General features: G+C 35.4%; 2 protein-coding genes across 9 annotated transcripts in view; one reads left to right on the top strand and one right to left on the bottom strand.

Annotated features, from left to right (window-relative positions):
* Positions 1-14,037, bottom strand: part of ORC4 (origin recognition complex subunit 4) — a 31,588-nt gene extending 17,551 nt beyond the window's left edge. For 2 of the 7 annotated variants that reach the window (XM_034424802.3, XM_034424784.3), the window contains exons 1-3: positions 13,734-14,037; positions 10,830-10,899; positions 1,673-1,749 (exon numbers count right to left, since the gene is read on the bottom strand). In XM_034424802.3, coding sequence (XP_034280693.1) covers positions 1,673-1,749; positions 10,830-10,886 — 134 coding nt within the window. In that variant the 5' untranslated portion in view covers positions 10,887-10,899; positions 13,734-14,037. Of the gene's footprint in view, positions 1-958; positions 1,051-1,672; positions 1,750-10,829; positions 10,900-13,417 lie in introns of all 7 variants that reach the window. The other 5 variants (XM_087881834.1, XM_087881835.1, XM_034424792.3 and 2 more) reach the window with 5 other exon arrangements.
* A 27-nt stretch (positions 14,038-14,064) lies between these two features.
* MBD5 (methyl-CpG binding domain protein 5) overlaps positions 14,065-20,520 on the top strand; it is a 174,272-nt gene continuing 167,816 nt past the window's right edge. For both annotated transcript variants that reach the window (XM_034424824.3, XM_034424830.3), the window contains exon 1: positions 14,065-14,666. The gene's annotated coding sequence lies outside the window, so the exon portion shown is untranslated. The remainder of the gene's footprint in view (positions 14,667-20,520) is intronic.

Here is a 20,520-nt window from a genome sequence, read left to right on the forward strand (position 1 = left end):
CTAAATCCATCAACATGTCTTCCAATCATATGGCAAGTTTATAACTCATATTCACTATATGATTGATAAGAGTACGAATAATGAAAGGAATGGGGGGGAAAAAACCCTCCTCTTTAATGGGAAGGAGAATGTCTATATACCATTTATCCAGAGTAGAAAATGGAGCTTTTTTTTGAACTGTAGATAAGAGAATATCTTTAGCTGCATCTGACAAAGGGTTCATAACAAAGTGGTAGCTATTCACTGAATAAGCTTATAAATAATGCAATACTTGTTCCAGGTCTGCTAAAGAAAGCTTCATCTATAACCAAGCTAGCATCACATAAAAGACTAAGGATCATGTTGCTCCTGGGCATGTGTCACTCAGTGCAGCATTCAGAGAAAAAAAACATCAAGGAGCTGTCCTCCAAGACAGGACAACTACTTGGCTAACAGTAATGGATGTAGCAACTAGGTTCCAGCTATTAAGCAACAGATGTCCATATATGGCAACATTTGCAGGTACAACTGTGCTGACAGTAAGTCTAGAGTCATGTTGGTCATGAATGCTGTGGGCTTGATCAGGTTGTAAATGACCTAACACTGCCACTAGGTTTTTTAGGAATCAGTGGGTGATTGGGAGACCAGGGGTCAGACATGCTGATCTTCTAGATCAGGAACATCAAATCATTTTGAGAACTCATCTTTAGAGACCCCTTGATTTCATTTCATCTTATTACTCCTAATACTCAAGCCAGCAAACCAAGTTCTTAAATATTTCTCTAATAGAAAGGCTGAATACTAATAAAACAAACTGGGTATTAATTTATAAGATGTAATCAGAGCACTTGGGATAGGATCTAATAAAGTGGGATCCTGTTTTCCATATGGCGTCTTCAAACACTCCACCCCAACCATATTGCATCCATCAACACCACCAAAATACAAGAAGGCAAAGGAAAATGGAGCTGGCCCTCACCTTTTATAAAAATTCCACCTGGGAGAGAAATCTTCTTGTTCCTCATTGGTTGCTGAATGTTTTGATTTTCCCAGATTTTGACTATCTCTTACCTAGATTGACAGATTTAATTTGATTGATGGTTCAGATTTAGATCCTGAACCTCCAGGAATGTGTTCCTTCCCATTCTAACAAGTGAAGTGTTCTATTAGAACCAGACAGCACAATGATAACTGTTGTGATAATTCAAGAAAAGCAACATATTCATCTGATGTCTTGAATATGTGCCACCAGGAATGCTCTTTTTTATGTTTTTATCTTTTTAGTAAGTCTATGAGATTGTACAAGGCAATATAATTAGATTCAGAACACCTTATCAGAAATGGGGGGAGATCCTTCTGGTTGCAAAAACGAATTAAATATACAAGTCTTTCCATTCTAGTAACTGATATTTCAGTGAGCAGAAGAACATTTTTGCTTATTTTATTTTCCTTCATCCCCAGCAGCATAGCCTCTTTTGTAAACAGCCATAGAGTTATAGGAAGAGAGAAAATAGGAAAATCACATCCCTCTTCCCTCAAATGTAGTGGTACTACATTTGCAGCACTCTGTTCTGTGAAACTCTAAATCCAACCTAATTTGGGGAAGGACAGATCTCTAAAGGTTACGAGGTTCAAATCTCAGGAGATTCATTATGAAACTCTCAAAAACAAAGGAAAAAATATTTTTGCTTACTTATATTGATGCTCAAGTCCAAATAATTTTCCATTTGTATTCAGGTGACAGAATCTTTCGCGTAATATTTTTTGTACCTATAAATATTTAGACATGTTATTAAAACATACAAATTTTCTCCTTTCTGAGGCTTGCAAAGATGTTTAGATCTTATTAAAAAGCATGTTTAGAAAATAATATAATTTATTAGTACCTATAAAGTAATATTTGTAAAGAAAGATATTTATACATCTCCAGGTCTATATAAGATTAAAAAACTACTGATCATTCTGAGTATTAGAATTTGAGAAAAGTGGAAATATAATTGGCCTTGCCATTATTTTCTAAAGCTTTATAGCACTTTCATTAAAAAGCTAAATATAATTTTGCAAAAATTTATTTATGAGGATTAATGCAGGTTTTTTACCTAAAGAGTATTAAAGGATAATCTTAGAAATATGTTCAACATTTTAGAATATTTGGCGCTACATAAAAAAACAAGCCACATTGATTTTCGTAGATGCATTCTCAGAGGGGTAGGATTATGGGTTTTTTTGTTTAATGTTTCAGAAGATATGAACTTCGGAAAAAATTATAAAATGGGTAACATTGATTTACATTTTACAAAAAGCTCAAATAATTGTTAATAGAGATTTAACAAAGCTTTGTAAAATACAAAAAAGAACAAGAGGGATGCTCACCATCTCCTCTCTTATTTATTTGGGTTCTTGAAATAGTGAATAAAGATATAAGACAAGATGAGAGGACTGTGGAGTAAAGATTAAAAAAAAAGACTTCTAAATTAAGGCCTTTGTAGATGGTTTGGTGTTGATTTTGTAAGATCCTTTAAAGTGAATTGAAACATTAATATGAATACTAAAATAATTTGGTGCATTAGCAAGTTTTTAACAACAAAGAGAAGATAAAAATGTTAACAAAGACATGAAAACAGAAGATCAAACAGAACTTTCTCCTCGGTTTTGCGCCAAAATTAATAGTCCAAATTAGTTCCGTTTCTGTTCGACCTCAGCAGTTCTGCACTGTACTCCCTCCTTTACTCCCAGTGATCTCAATCGGCTCGTTCGAGTCTCCGGGCCGACTGTGCTCACCGCGCCAGCCGACTTCTTCCCGAGCCTGGATTGAGGGCTCTTTACGGTACGGCGGGAGATCGCACCTCTCCTCGCCAAAGCTTCCCCTCTTTATTCCCGGTCTCTTCGGGACCGGTCTCCGCCAAAAACAGGCACCAAAGCTCGGAAAATCGGCAACAGAGAGAGAGCGCTTCTCTTCTGTGCCGCCACGACTCTTACGTCACCACCGGAAGTCATTTCTTTTCTTTCCGGAGGGACAGCGTGAAGAAGGAAGATCTCAAAGTGGAACCGGGCGGCAACTGAAAAGGCGAGCAAAGAGGAAGGGGCAAAATACGGAGCAGCGAAGAAAGTTTTAAAAACTTTAAAACAGACAAACGGAGGTGAGGAGAAATAACTTAAACAGAGGAGATTAAAAGAAGAATGGACTCTCTTTTTTTTTCTTTACCCCCGCTGCTAGCTGCCTGAGCGGAAGGAGTGAGAAAATCTTGGCAAAGTAAGGATTACATACAGTGACTGTGCAGAATAGAGGCCGCCATACTGTAACCGGAAAAGACTTCAACAGTTGTAAAAGAACTTGTTTTTTTTTTTTTCTCCTCTTTATTGAAAACATATTGAGGCCAACAAAAACATTGAAAAGCACTGCTCCAACTTATTATTATTTTCTTTACTTAAGTATAGATGAATTAATATTAATGTTATTTATTGGAATTAATCAATTAAGAAATATAGAGTATACCTAATTAGTTTAGAAAATATTTATAATACATAGAGATTTAGAAGTATTATTATTAGAGCATTATATTACGATTAATTAATTAATTACTATAGATTAACTACTATATATTATTAGAATAATTTATGTTTGTGGATTTTATTGAATAATTAATTACTAGATATTAAGATACTAAGAATTGATTAATTGTCTTTAATTGATTATAGTCTTTAATTAGATAAGATATTTATTTATATATATATTTATACTGGTAGCAATATTTATACTCATATTAATATTAATATTTATATTTATATTTATATCTATATTCTTATCACATTCTTAACTGAATTATATATAACTTTACATAGAGAGAATTAATTATTTAAAAGAATTTATCTATTTAAAGAAGGCTTATTGGATCGATCTTTTATAAGGAGAGGGGGGAAAAAGAGAAAAGAAAAGAAAGGAATTATAGAAATTATAGAAATTTGGATGGTGACTTGGGAGAAAGTTGACAAAATACTGGGAGAACAATACAAGATTTTGAAAGAAATGACTAGCACTACCACAACCACGTTGAAAACAGCTAAGAAGCCAACACCATTTTTAACAGGAACAACGGCCTCCCCAGTGACACAGAAAACCTTGGAGGGAATGTTTGCATCAGACAAGCAACCCAGCACACCTAATATGCCAACAATGCAGGCCACGCTCATAACAATTCAGGAAACTATGGCCAAAATGCAAGAGTGTATGACCAGAAACCATGAACAATCCAGAAAAGACATGGACGAGGTAAAGAGAGAAGTCAAGAATGACATTCAAAAGATTGATGGAAAAATGGACTTAATACAAGAAATCATTCAAAAAAATGACCAAAGGATAAAAGAAATAGAACAAAAAACTGAATTGACGGAAGAAAAACTAGAAGCATTAGATACAAAAATGACAGGATTAAATAAGGAACTTGAGAACACCGTGGCCCAATTAGAAATGGAGAAGGCAGCATTCTATTTGCGTTTTCAGAACGTAGCGGAAGACCGGGAGGAAGATCTGACGATGGTAATGGCTGAGATGATAGCAGAGGCACTCCAGAGAGAAAAAGACGAGATAATTAATGAACTAGACGAAGTTTACCGAGTCCACACTAACTATGCACGACAAAACAAACTCCCTCGAGAGGTACACATAAGATTTGTAAGAAGGAAGGTGAGGGATATTGTATATAAGATAACAAAGGACGAACCAATGTATTATAGAAATAAAGAAATAATCACCCTAAAGCAAGTACCTAAAAGAATACGAGATTTGCGAAGAGATTATTGGTTCCTGGCCACGTTACTAAACAGAAGATATATACCATTCAAATGGATAACCCCGGAAGGAATGTTAATAACGTGGCAGGGAAAGAAAATCAAGGTGGACTCGCACAGCAAAGCAAAAGAACTATATGACCAAATGATGGGTGCTGAAGCAACAAATGGTAATAGAGAAGAGGAAGGACGAAATATCAAAGGAAAACAGAAGAGAGATCGGGAAAGAACACTACAACAAGGAGGGAAAGTAGATGAAGAAGAGACCCAGGAAGAGGAAGGAGTGCAGACAAGAGGCAAAAAAAAGGAACAGGAAGAAATAAAGAAGAAACAACAGGAAAGTCAATAAAAAAAAAAAAATGGAACGGACTTTAAAAATACTATCTGTAAATGTTAATGGACTCAACTCACCATCCAAACGACACCAAACTTACAAAAAAATTTTGAAACAAAAATCAGACATTGTGTGCCTCCAGGAGGTACATATAAGAAAACAGGATATTAAATATATACAATATAAAAAATTAGGTAAAGAATACGCTTCATTGGCAGAGGAAAAAAAAAAAGGAGTGGTGGTATATATTAAGGAAGGAATAGACAGTAATATGAGGTATGTGGATACAGAAGGTAGGATAGTCATGGTAGAGCTAAATCTTGACCTCAAAAAGATATTATTGGTAGTAATATACGCCCCAAATAGTCAACAATTAGAATTCTACAAAAAAGTGCATGAGAAAATTATAGAACAAAAAATGGAGAATGTCTGTTTGATTGGGGATTTTAACGCAATCTTAGATGTAAGAAAAGACTATGAATGTGGTCAGCAAAACAAAAATAAAAAAAATATATTACCTAAAACCTTTATGGATATGGTGGAAGAGTTAGATATGGTAGATAGTTGGAGATGTCTTAATCCCGAAGTAAGAAAGTATACATATTATTCGAATCCGCATAAATCATGGTCAAGGTTGGATATGGTTTGGGTAACTAAGATGTTAATAATGGAAATAGAAGAAGTAGATATTTTACCAAATAATTGGGCTGACCACAACCCGATAACGATGAAGTGGAGAGGCCAGCAGAGAAAGAAGAATAGATGGACTATGAACACACAGACACTGCAAGAAAAAGAGTATAAGAATTATATAGAAAAGGAGCTAGAATGGTTTTATAAGGAAAACACAAAGCAACACACTTCCCTACAAAACCTATGGGATACAACCAAAGCATATGTAAGAGGCCTCACGATATCATATAATGTAAAACGGAGAAAAGAGAGAGAGAAAGAATATAATAAATTATTAGAAGAAATTCAAAATTGGGAATGTAATTTACAAAGAAACCCAGGGGATGAAAAAACAAGGTTAAATTGGTTAACAGCAAAACATAACCTAAACATATTAGAGCAGGGGAATTATGTAACAGCATTGAAATATACAAGACAAAACTATTTCGAAAACGCAAACAAACCAGGGAGATGGCTGGCGTATAGGCTGAGGAAGGAAAGAGAAAAAAGAACAATTCAGAAATTACGAGATGATGAGGGAAGGATTCAATGGGCTCTAGAGGGAAAAAAAGACATAATAGTCCAATATTATCAAAAATTGTACGAAAAGGATATAGCAACAGAGGAGGAAATCGAATATTATTTAAAAGGGGAGGGATTGCAAATACTAACAGAGGAAGAAAGAGAATTATTAAATAAGGAGATTACGATGGGGGAATTAAAAGAGGCACTGAAGAGGCAAAAAAATAACAAAACCCCGGGGACAGACGGTTTACCAATAGAATTCTATAAGACATTTGGAGATCCATTAAATGGAATACTGTTAGAAATATATAATGAGGCCCTAATGGAGGCAAAGCTACCCAACACATGGAAAGAAGCATATATTTCCTTAATACCTAAAGAGGGGACAGATACCACATTAATAAAAAATTACAGGCCGATTTCTTTGTTGAATACCGATTATAAAGTTTTCATGAGTATAATTGCCAACAGGATGAAAATAATATTACAAAATAAAATACACCAGGACCAAAATGGTTTTCTGCCTACAAGGCAGATAAAAAACAATTTAAGAATAGCATTGGATGTTTTAGAATATTATGAGGTGCATCCAGAGAGACAGGTAGCACTGATCTTTCTGGATGCACAAAAAGCGTTTGACCAAGTCAACTGGCAATTTATGAAGCAACAAATCAAAAGTATGAATTTTGGAGAAAGATTCACTAAAATGATAACATCGATATATCAGAATCAGAAAGCATGTGTTTTGGTGAATGGTGACCCAACAAAATTTTTTGGAATAAATAAGGGAGTAAGGCAGGGATGTCCACTCTCCCCTTTACTATTTATTTTAACATTGGAAAATTTACTAATCAGAATTAGAGCAAATAAAGAAATTCAAGGACTAAAGATCAAGAGAGAGGATTACAAGGTCCAAGCATTTGCAGACGACCTTGTTTTTTTCGTAGAAAACCCATTAGAAACAATACCAAAATTAATAAAAGAGATTGAAAAATTTGGAAAGGTAGCAGGTTTAAAAATTAATAAAGAAAAGACAAAAATGATAACAAAAAACATGACAACAAAACAGGTAGAGAAATTAGTAAAAGAATCCGGTCTGCAGACAGTTAAAAAAGTTAAATACCTAGGGATAAATTTGACGGCCAAAACGACAACAATAAAAGAAGACAATTATGATACTTTAGTCCAGAAAATAAAGGAAGATTTAGAAAAATGGGGGAAACTAAAATTGTCTTTATTGGGGAAAATAGCAGCAATAAAATCAAACATACTGCCAAGACTCCTTTATTTATTCCAAACAGTTCCAATAAAATTAGATAAGAAATTCTTTGATAATTTGGATAAAATAACAAAAAAATTCGTGTGGGGAGGGAAGAAATCAAGAATAAAATTGAATATACTACAAGATGATAAAAGTAGAGGTGGATTTGGACTCCCGGCATGGGATAAATATTACAAGGCCGCCAGTTTATTATGGATTAAAGATTGGATAACCTTAGATAATCAAAGATTGTTAAATTTAGAAGGGCATGATTTAATGAAGGGATGGCACGCTTTTATATGGAGTTCAGGAAATAAAATATATAAACATTTTAATAACCATACAATTAGGAGATCTTTAATTAACACATGGCTACAGATTAAACAAAAACACTACATGAAAATTCCCGGCTGGCTATCGACTATAGAAGCAATAACTCACCCCAACATATTATCAAAACAAAAGATTCTAAGATACAGAGAAATAGTAGATGTTCAGGGGAAATTGAAAACTAGGGAAGAGCTCAAAGAACAAGGAATAGGAATAGACTGGTGGCCCTACTCGCAAATAAAAGTAAGATTCAGAAAAGATCAAGAAGAAGAAGGAATAGATTTAAAACAAAATCGATTAGACAAACTATTAGAATCAAAAGAAGGGAAATTAATTTCAAAAATCTACAAATATTTACTCGAATTCGATCTGGCAGAAGAGTTGGTCAAAGGGCAGATGATAGCCTGGGCGAGGAACATAGGGCATAATATACAATTAGAAGATTGGGAAAGAGCATGGGAAGATAACTATAGAATGACAAAATCAGTATCATACAAAGAAAATCACTATAAAATGTGGTACCGATGGTATCTGCCACCCGCAAGGTTAGCAAAAATGTATCCAAATGTGAACCCGGCCTGCTGGAAATGTAAAAAAGCGCAGGGAACTTTTTACCATGCTTGGTGGCTTTGCCCAAAAATCAAAAAATACTGGAACAAAATAAAAACATGGATATTAGAGATAACAAATCACGAAATTGAATTAACACCTGAAGTCTTTTTACTCGGCATGATCAATAAGAATATTAGGAAGGACATAAAATACCTAATACTCCACATTATAACAGCGGCAAGATTAGCGTTGGCACAACTTTGGAAAATAGACCGTTTGCCAACTGATCAGGAAGTAATACAGAAAATCTATGTATGCGCAGAGATGGATAAATTAACCCTAAAATTACAGGATAAGGAAGATTCAAAATACTTTAAAATATGGAATAGCTGGTACCAGTGGATAAGTCAGAGAGAGGGAATGTTTAGAGATGAAAGTTAGGAGAAATTAATGTAAATAAACAACTGCACTGTCAGAGAGATATAGAAAGAAATAAGTCACCGTGTGTATATATATATATATATGTATATATAACATTAGAAAGTAGTTGATAGATGAAGTTGAGCATTATATATGTATAGTATATGTACTTGTAATTTGTGTGTTTGATTAAGAAAAACTTGTTCAGTTTTTCTTATAATTGTTTTAAATGTTCTTTTTTAAATACGAATAAAGTTTGTTTAAAAAAAAAAAAAGAAGATCAAACAGAACTGATGAATAAAATGGGCTTTAAAATTGAGGAAAAATATTGTCACTCTGGCAAATATGAATTATATGTTATTTCAAAATAATTATGTTAAGACATGGAATGAAGTTAAAAAAGAAATGTTAAAATGTGAGAAACTACATTTTTGGGGAAAAAGTTTGTGATTAAGATGAATGACTTTCCAAGAATGTTTTTCTTTCAGACAATACTTGTTTTGATGATAACTGGTGCACTATTTAAACAGGATATATCTAAACTTATGTAGCAGGGGAAAAAAATGAGTTAAATGAAGTGGTTACAAGATGCAAAGGAAAGAGGAGGATTAGGTCTACCTGATTTAAGATTTTATTTTATAGCTTGCTGTTTGATTTAAATCAGGGGTGTCAAGCTCACGTCGCCACGGGGTCATCATGTGATGTATCTTTTTTCCTCTTCGCTAAACCAGGCAAGGGCATGGCCCACGCATGACGCATCTGGCCCATGGGCCGCAAATTTGACAGCCCTGATTTAGATGAGAGAGTAGGTGTTCCTGAGAAACAGGAGGCTCTTAGAGTTAGAAAGACCTGAGATTTGGGTGATGTATTTGTGAAAATGACATCTATTAATTATGTAATTAACCAACTGTATGACAGAACCTAACACAAAATCTAAACCAGGAAAAAACTCCATATCCGACAGAATGCTCCAAACAGTAAATGGACATTAAACATTAAAGAATTCATTAAACCCAGGCCCAAAATATTCCATAGGGCCAGGGTTACCATAGAAAAGCATCTCAGCTCATTAGAAGACATTAGATCTGTCTTCTGCTGACTTTAACGAGGCTTTCTTAACTGTAAATTGTTAAAATTTGGACAAAAGAGCTATTTTTTTTCTCAGCTGTTCCAAAAGGATGAGCCAAAGGATTATAAACCTTAAGCGAATGCAGTCATGACAAGCATCTCCATGCCTCAAGCTCCCTCACATGGATTGCTGGATCCAATGAAGTTTCTCCCAGGTGAGAGGTTTTTGATATGTCAAAACAATTGAAGGAGGTTGTTTTGCAACTAACTAATGAAAAGGCATAGCAGGAAAAAATTACCATTTTCAATTGCATCTAGAAAATTATTGGCAGCCAGTGTAAAGCACAGAGAATTAATGTAATTTGATGGGAGTATTAAGTGTCTAACATGTAGGCTGCTCATTCTGGATTAAGTGCAATTTCCAAGTGATCTTCAAAGCAGACTCATTGTACAGCAATGTTACTTACAATAACCCAGAGGGGACAAAACACTCTAGCAGGTTGGGTTGCAAATGGCTTATCAATCAGAGCTGGGCACAAGACTCTGATTATCATTACCCTTTGACTTTACAGTAGTCATGAATCACAAAGGACCCCCAATCATGGTCAACTTTGAGCTACACCACTGGAACTAACAGGTACCAACTCCACCTTATTTGGGTTTAATTTATGAATGTTTTCTTGACTTCAAATCTAATATCCAGGCATGGGAAGAAGACCTCTATTGCACACAGCTTCATATTCCTAACAAAAACCCTCATGCAAAATGTCCCCTTTGCTAGGGAAATCCCTTTTATACAAGTTACTTGTCTATTAGGACAAATCATTGAGCTGTATTTTCCCTTGTATTTAAATATGAAATTGTAAGAATGTTACAATTGTTAGTAAGAATATTACTAACCTTTGAAATGCATTCCCCATTTGTAAAGCTATCTTCCTTCAACTTCCGTTTGCTCATTTTAGTTCACATTCTAAAAGGATAAAATATATTACGGAATTTAATTTCATGTTTAAAGTAATAATTATTCCCTATTTGTTTAACCTAGAATAGCAAAAATATTTATAAAATTTACAAAACTATACTGTTAGTCACATGCAATGCCATTTAGACAGAGACAAACAGAAATTGTGAGTCATTACACAAATTTACACATTATTCAGTTTAAAATTCAGTTGTAAAAAATGTTCAGATCCAAATCTCCCTTCAATAACCTGATTTCTCTTCAAAAACTGACTTGTTATTTCTAAAATCACATGCCTTTTGAAAACCCAATCCTGAAGGCTTATTTTTTGGTGTTTAGTAACAAAAAAAGAGAGCAAGACATAAAAATGATAATGATAGTCAAAAAGAAAAAAGAACACAAAAATGCATTAACAAAAATATGACAAAAAGCATGTCATCATAAGACAACTACAATTCTATACATATTTGCCTAATGGAATTATTCAAGTACATGTATATTTCTAATATATATCTTTTTTTTAACCTACTGTATTCTGTATAAATGAATTTCATAATCTAATCTTGAAGGCTGTGAGGTGAGGTCCTTGGCTGTTATATATATGAATGCCCTCTGTAAGCTGTACAACAGAGTGACTCTGGGAGGTGAACAATAGATAAAAGTGTGAAAACAAAACACAGGTAGTCCTTGACTTATGACTACAATTGACTAGCACTTTTGATGTTACCTCATTTGAATAATGAAATGTATGCAAGAAAATAACCAAGCTCAGAGAGCAGTAAGGACCCGACTACAATTGGACCAGAACGTGTCACTAAGCTATGAGATGTGTCACCATGTGATAATACCTATTTTACAATGTTTGTCACAGTTATTAAGGAAACCACACACTAGTTAAGTGAATGCAACTTCCCCCATTGATTCTGCATATCGGGAGCCAACTGGGAAGGTTGCAAATAAGGATCATGTGATCCCAGGACATTGCAACCATCACAAACACATGCTGTTGCTAAGTGCCCAATGTGCAATCACATGACTCAGAGACACCATAATGGTTGAAAATGAAAGGACCGTCATAAGTCACTTTTTACAATGTGGTCATGTCAAGGATTACCTGTAACATAAAAGTCAAAACAATGACTTAAATAGCTGTAAGGGGGGAAAATCCTGAAAAAAACACACATGTAGAAAATACAGTATGATAAAGCCACCAAAAAAAGCTGGGTTGGGGGACTAACCAACCTCACATATTGGACTCAACTAGCATACTCAGTGCCTGAAGGCCAAATCAGGTCTTCAAGGTACAATGGAAAGCTAACATCTGAATCTTGGTGGTAGGTGACATGACAATTAACCACAGGATAAATAAAAGGCTACTCAGAGGTGCCTGAGCATCTTGATGTTTACTGTCAGATGCATGTAACTACTAGAAAATGCTTAAGTACCCACAATTCTTAACAGCAATGTTTTTCATTACTATTATGGAAGTCTTTATTCCATACTAACAATTCATAATATCTGTACAATTTTTTACTACCATGGTTGCATTATCTTTACAGACCTGCTAAAAATACTCGGTGTCCGAGACTTGCAGTATAGAGTTCATTTTCAAATGTAACATAGACAGAACTTTGGATCACTAGTATCAGCAATTCCCAAATCCTATTTTTGTATCATATAAAGGGAGCATATTCACATATCAAATTGTGAAAAGAAACTTCCAGATACCTCTTTGAGTTAACTATAGTCTGCTCAATAAATTTAACAATCAGTGAAATAGTATGAAAGAAATAACCTTTTAGAGTTTACATTTTTAGGAAACATTTCTGCTTCATTTTTCCCCATAAGCTTTGTGAACAAAAGGCATTTAAAAAAAAACCTACCCTAGAATTGTGGAGGTATGTAAAAGTTTCATTTCACAATTTGATATATGAATATGCTCCCCTGGTATAATACAAAAATAGGATTGGGGAACTGCTGACACTACAAGTGATCCAAAGAGTAATTTTCAATGAAATGGGCGGCTCAATAAATTTGTTTAATAGTTAACTATTTATTAAACATATTTATTAAATAGTTAACTATTTATCAACTATTTATTAAACACATTTATCTAGCCACCCATTTCACTGAAGATGACTTTTTCACCTCCCACAGCACAGTCACAACCTGTATCTATTTTTATGTTAAAAATAACAGCAGGGACCCGATGGCTGAGTTAGCGTTTTGAAGAGTTCAATAAACGGCCAGCCCAGCTACAGCCTGGTGAATATAAGCCATCCCAAGTCAGTGAAATCGGTTCGCATCCTAAAATCGTCCAGTTCCTTCCACCTGAAACTATCTAAGAGGGAGCAGCATCAAGTCAGTCGCTTATCAAAAGGTCTACGAGAAGGGATATTAAAACCTCAGGAGCAGGAAACGAGAGCAAATCGCCTTCGGCGGATCTCGAAAAATAACCTGCCATCTTTCTCCCTCAGGACGTGAGGTCTCCAATCATCTCAATCTGGGCCTTTTTTTGAAAACCTACATTCAGGATGATCCTAGCCTGAGGAAGCGACTCTTCGGATTCAATTTGCAGCGCCGTTTCCTCAGAAGTAACCCCAAGGAGGGGAAAAAACCGGTCTGCTCGTTTCCCTCAGGCGCCTCAAAAGCCTCCTTGAGCTGCCTTGGAACCGCGAGCCCAACTTTGCCATTCTCAAAAATCCCGTTCATAAAACGAGGACCAGGCGACGCGGGATTCCAGACTCACCGGGCCCTTCTCTACTCAGCTCCCCACCCCCTCACCCGAGTTTCCCCCTCTTTTGGGCCCAACCGCAGAAACTCTCCCCGGCGCGAGCCTTTACCTCAGCGAAACCGCTTCAAACCTCCCAGCAAACACCACGCACGCGCTTCCCGTGCGAACTCTCCCGCGAGTGCGCACGCGCGTCACGGCCATTCTACAACCTGACTGCATAACAAGCCTGCCTGTCTGTCCGTCGCGGGCCTTTTCAAGGCTCTCTTCCTTCTCGCCTCCGCACACTCCCCCCCCCACCCCCACTTCCGCTCGACGCGCCGATTTTTTTTCCCCTCCCACCACTTCCGCCCCCCCCCTTTCTTCCATCTTTGCGGAATCTTTTTCCGGGTTCGCTTTTTAAGGCGCGGGGCCTTGTGGGAGGAAACTTTTCCCTCCCCCTCCTTTAACCCAAGCGAGCTCCCACGGGGCGCATGCGCACTGACAGCCTCCCATCTTTCTCCCAGCCAGAGAGAGCCAGAGCCTCAGCAGCAGCAGCAGCAGCTGATGATGAAGAAGAGAGGGAAGGGGGAGACTGGGGGGACCTTTTATTTATATTGTTAAAGGGACAGAGCACTAATTCCACCTTGAATTGGTTTGCGGGGGGGGGGAGCTTAGCTCCGAGAAGATTTGAGTTTCTCCCCCACCCCCAGCCTAGCTAGAGGATCCCAGAGAGACCCTAGTGAGAAGGGAGAGTTTCTTCCCCCGCTTTGGCCGTCAGACGAGAGGAGAAAAGAGACCTAAAAGCCTCTTAGCAACACAGCTCCGTCTCCTTTACTACTGTTGCTGCTGCTGCTGCTGTTTGGCCCTGGCTGAAGACACCTCAACACACACACACACACACACAACACACACACACACACAGAGGAGCAGCAGCCACCAATTCACCAGCTCTCTCCCCCCCTCGATCCCCCTGCTCTCCCCTCCTCCCCCTTTATTACCCTTTGTGTGTGTGTCTCTTTCTCCACTGCTCCAGGAAAGGAAATAAAAGTGGGGTGCAGCCAAGGTAAGCTGGTCTCTCTATATGCAAAAGGGAGGTAAGGCAAGCTTGTGCCTTCTCCGACCCCACAATTTCACTCCCGAGGCGAAGCGATCTGGATAGTGGGAGGGTGTTTGTTTTCTTGATATTCTCTCTATCTATCCCTCCCTCCTTCCTTCCTTCTCTCGTTTTCTTTTCTGTTTCTACTTTTGAGCACAGGGAGCAAGAGGTTCGTGTGTTGCTGGGAGAAAAAAAAAAGTAATCCCTTGATTTCTGTTTTATTTTTAGCAAGCACAGATTGAAAGGTGTTTGGAGGGGGCAGTTGTTTCATTTGAATTAATATAGGAGGTAGATAGGTGTGTGTTCATTATTATTATTATTATTATTGCTCCTAGTTGTGTGCAGTGAAGCCTTTCATGACTGGTTTTTTTCTTGTTTTGTTTTTTTGCCCTTGCATATTTATGGCTTCCAATGAAACCCAAACTGCCATAGATTGGTAGCTTTTTTTTTTTTTTTTTTTTTTGCTTTGTGGGTGATGTTTGGATGCAGGGAGATAGAAAAGTCCTTCCGACAGCTATTCCACCGTTTTTTGTAGAAAGATTTATGAGCATTTACTGTTGGTGGTCTTGAGAAGTTGGATTCAGGCTATGTAATAGCAAATGGATTAAATCTGTTACTTGGATAATTTTGCTTTGAAGCGGTATTGAAATATTTTGAAATGTATTTTGCAACAATATCAGAGTACATTAATTCTTGAACCTCTTTCTTCCACAGTTGCATTTATTAAGTTATGACACTTCTGAAACCCAGGCCCTTTTTATGGTTACGTATAAGCAAAATAACATTACATCTATTTATTATTGTTTATTTTGTGAATTAATGTATCAATGTCTAAGGACTTAATGCAGAATTTATTCTCAATATTATGTACATTAGTGTTCTACTAAGGATTCATTAGTTTAATTTGAGTAGTTAAAACTCAAAGATGCTTATCTAAAGGAACTGCTACCTATACAGGGGTTAAGAATCCTACCTCAATCCTAGGGTCTACTTATGTGTATATATAAATCTTATTAATTTGAAGGAATATATTTGTGTTTTATATTAAATTGATTCCATTGCAAAGTTTGGACTTAATTTGAAGTTGGAGAAGTAGAAAACTCCAATTCCAAATCTTGCTCCTATGGTTTGGTTGGTTCTGTTGTGAAGTTGCTGGGATATTTTTAATGGTTTTGTTAAAGTAAGAGAATATTGTATTGTTGATTATATTGTTATACCTGCAAGGTATATTTGAACTGTGATATGTGCACAGATGGCCCATATATCTCAGTAGGCCTTGGTTAGGGAATCTAACCAAGTAACTTGCAGCTTCATATATGTTGCTCCCTTGCTTATCATTTGAATTTTTTTAAAAAACCCTCAATTCTTCCTAGAGCAATGCTCCCTGATAACATGTATTCATTGATAAAAGTGTCTTTCCTAACTTAATTGTCAATATAGACAAATATTTTTGAACAAGTCAGATGCTTGGTGAAAAAGCTTACTTGGAGTTCAGTTGGGCATACATATTTTAAAAATGTTGAGCTTTAGTTTTGAAGAAAATTTTATGTTCAGCTCTTAGAATGTAGTAACAAGCAACTTGCTCTATGAAAAAAAGTGTAACACTATAGTTTGAATACAGTAATTTAAGTTGTACCCTTTTAGGTAAAAGTTCTGGGATATCATTTTTTAAAAAAACAACCTTGTTTGTGATCATTCAATTTTTCTTGAAGAATGTATAAAAGTCTCAGCATAAGAGCAACTTTAGGTAATACTCTGACAAGTTCTACTTGTGTTCAAATAGGTTACATAAATTCACATACATGGAATTATTTTCATTAACTGCATAGTTAACATTTAATATAACTTATGAATATTAAAGTAATGCTAATAACTATTCAGTTAAGCATTAAATTCTATAGTTTCATATTAATTTCCAGTATATACGTATTGTTAGCAAATAACTAGTCTTTAACAACTATATTTTAACTAAAACTATATTTACTTAAATATGAATGGATTTATATTCAGTATTAAGCACATTGCAATCCTATACAGTATTTGAGAATAAGTATTAGGTATGTTTGCTACCTTGAGTTATTTTTTTAAAAAAACAATAAAGGCGTGGTATAAATAAATAAATAAACCTCACTGACTGAATTTGATTTAAAATTACTATGCATAGGATGTGGCTGCAAAATAAAAAAATTATAAATCCTGTTTAAGTTTTGATTGTGAGCTGTTAACTAGATTTCTTCATTTAAAACAATATATTTAATTATGGATAGGCCTTTATTTCAGAGTGTTATTTTTAATAAAGTAGACCTTTATAAATTCTGAAGTTAGGTTGTATGCTTCCTTGGGAGGTTTGTAGTGCAAAATGTACAAGGATTAATATTTTGAAAGGTGATTCTTTGTATTAATCTGTAGAATATTTTAAATTTGAAAAATTTTGATCTAGGAAGCCTGATATGAGCACAAAGCTTAGTTTTCAGCTGAAAATAGCTCTCATGATCTTACTGGAAATATCCTAGTGCTGATTTGACCATTCAGGAAGTGTTTTGAGTTTGAAACAAGAGGGTCAAAATACTTCTGGAAAAGTCAGAACACCCCATTTTGAATTCCTTGAACCTGTATCTTATAATTACAGAATATAAAAGTAGACTGTAGTTTGAAAACTGCAACTGCTGTATAACATATTTTTTTCAGAAAAATATTCCCAGATTCAACCCCTGGCACTTCTATCTAGACCTGAATAATGTTCTTTTTGGAAAAATGTCTACTTTGTATGAAGCTTTTGAAAGTACACAAAAATGGAACTTAAAAACAGTATCAAGCTTTATCTGTCCACAGTATGATTTGAATTATTTTAGAATAATACAGCTGAGAGTCAGCTTGATGTGATGATTAAGATATTGATCTAGGAACAGGGAGATGCAGATTTTATCTTACCCTCAGCCATGGAAGCTCAGTTGGTGATTTTGGGCCATTCTCAAACCAATCTACCTCACAAGATTGTTGTGAGAGGAAAAACAGAAAAAGAAATTGCTCTGTATGCCTCCTTGAGTTCCAGAAAGAAAGATTAAATATAAATCTAACCAGTAAATAAGTAATCATCACACATATAGCTTTAAAGTGTTTCATGGAGCTCTTTTATGCGAGTAACAATTTCTGAACTATACAGTCCAAGTTAGTTTAACATGACTGAAATTCCACAGATCTCCTTCATTAAATATTTTCTTACTTGCAAGGTTTCCTGCAGATGGAAAGCTGGCATCTATACAACCAAAATGTGTCTTGGTTTGATCGATAATGCTTGGCCACTGAAAGATGGGCAAGTTCTATGTTTTGTATATTTAATTAGGAGTAAGATCCATTCAAATTAGTGGGACTTAATATGGATGATATGTGATGGTTCAGTTTACACAGGCATCTTAGTTTCTGTTTTCTGGGTCAGCATAAAGAAGTTATTTTTCAAATTACAAGAAGGTTCACACTAAACTATCAGTATATTTTTCTATAGTGCCAGTGTTTATACTTGTGCTAGTACTGTAGTTGTCATCTAGACATCACTCTTCAGTTTCAGCCAACATGGAGAGCAGGATATTAGTTTATTGAATATAGGCTTTTTCTGTGAATCAGCTGTTTGGGGGACAAACCTTGAGAAAGGAACTGTCCAAACAGATTCTCAACTTCCACTTACTTGTAAATTTTAAGTTTTTGTGTGCGTGCGCGTGTTGGTAGTCTTAAAAGTTATTGTTTTGGTAGAATGTTTAATTATTCACATAGATTGCTATGTGAACTTCAGTAACCTTCTGAAACCTACAATATAGCTAAGTCATAGAAAATGAATAGTGGCCATTACAAATGGAATTGTGTCTAATGATTTTATTACATTTCAATAACATCAACATTTCTGACACTTATTGTTTTGGAATGGTACTAGGAATAATTATGTTATTGATAAATGAATGTAATGTTGGCAATGCTAAATTATTGAGTTATAAAATTATTAAGAGCACTTGGTATGTTCCATTCCACTCATTTTGGTGAGCCTCTGACAGTTGAAGCTGACTTGCTCCTTTTAAGAAAAGCTAAGGGAAATGCTCCATTACACCCACCAAAGAGGCCTGACGAGCTCTATCCAAGGCCATACTATATCTCCCCAAGTCATATATCTGTCAGTACTCTAGTGTAATGTTGTATTACAAAACCTGTGCAAGGGATTTCTTGAAGAAAAAAAAAAAGATAGGAAGACCTGAGCTAGGCTATTTTTAGCAGCAAGCCCTGTTATTTTACTGCATCCAATTTATGGATTTCTGGATCATAGAAAAAACTTTCTTTAACATTTTTGTTCTAGTGTGTTAATCAATGAATGCATTAACTCATGTCTTTACTTTTGTGTTAATTTTTCAGTCCTGTTTTCTGTATATTATTCCTTGTTTAAAATTTGTTTTTAAAGTATTCTGAATAAATAGAGAGTTGGACTAGAAGACCTCAATTGATTGATTGAATGTCAAAGCATTTGAGTATATTTCATGTTTCTCTGGAAATCAATTAGGAGGTTTTCATTGAAATAGTCTGGCCTATCCTTCCTAACCTTGAAAACAAATGCAAACATATTTTGCATATTTTACATATATTTTGACTTTTGACATCACATTCCACTGTATATATACACCAGGGAAAGAAATTTCCCAGCTGAACTGATCACACATTAATACTGTCTTTTATTCCACCCATACTTTTTCAATAACAGCCAACAATATTTACAGTAGTAGTTTCTTGCCTTAACTTCTTCATGTCTTCTGTAGGTTCTTACTGACCTACAGAATAACTCAGGTACATAAAGGGCATTTACCTCTACTGTCTTCAGCAATGGGTCTTAGTTAGGTTCTCTTTTCTATTAAAAAAAAGACTTTGTGATCAAGTGCCTTTAATACTGCAGGTTCCTGGGAGCTTCTTTCAACCAATTCAGGCATGGACATTGGCATTTTAGATTTCATGCTAAACTTACAAACTTTATTCTTTTGGGTAAAACATATTCTGACATTTCTGTGAATTGTAACAAAAGGACAGGTCTAGTGAGTGGACGTGTTTCATTTTTTGATATTATATTATCTGTATGGCATACTTGACATGCGTTTTCTTCAGCTCTACTTCTTTGTTATTAAACTCAATGTGCGGTAGAATCCAATAAGTGTTTCAATTCCCATATCATGTTGTAGTGATGGTGCAACTATTGAAAAAGCTTCATTGATGGAGTTTGGATCTAATAATATTTGCTATAGAATATCTGAAGTGAACTAATCCTGAGGACAGGAAATATAGGAGAAGATATGGCAGATTCTGGGTATGGAATGAAAAGAGGAATCAGCCTAGAATCCCTATGTAGTCACAAGCGAACTAAACCTAACTTTACTTGAGTGCCATTGACACTTATCTGACTTTAACCAGGTACTGATTATTAGTTGAGAAGATTTCTATGCATAGGCTTTTAGCAAAAAGTTGACTTAATTGAAGCTTCACATTTGGACTTTGTCTTTTGCTCCTGTCAGGAAATGACATAGAAAAAACTGATTTATTCTGCTCTTAAATGTAATCAAATCATTTGATAATAAAAAAAATGTATCTTTTCCCTTTCTTAGTAAAGTCCAAGATGCCTGTAGAATAATGCAAAGAAGCTCAAATCTGTGGTCCTGAATATTTTCTAAAACTTTTATTCAACATCCTATGATACAAGAACAAAAAGGTCTAACCAGACCTGGTGAATTTTGTTTTGAAGGGTTTTGTTTTTGCTTTTTCTTACTAAATAGCTCTAATCTTTTGGTATTCTGGTATT

Source organism: Pantherophis guttatus, chromosome 1 (assembly GCF_059756535.1).
Source record: "Pantherophis guttatus breed Tessera chromosome 1, ASM5975653v1, whole genome shotgun sequence".
NCBI lineage: Eukaryota > Metazoa > Chordata > Lepidosauria > Squamata > Colubridae > Pantherophis > Pantherophis guttatus.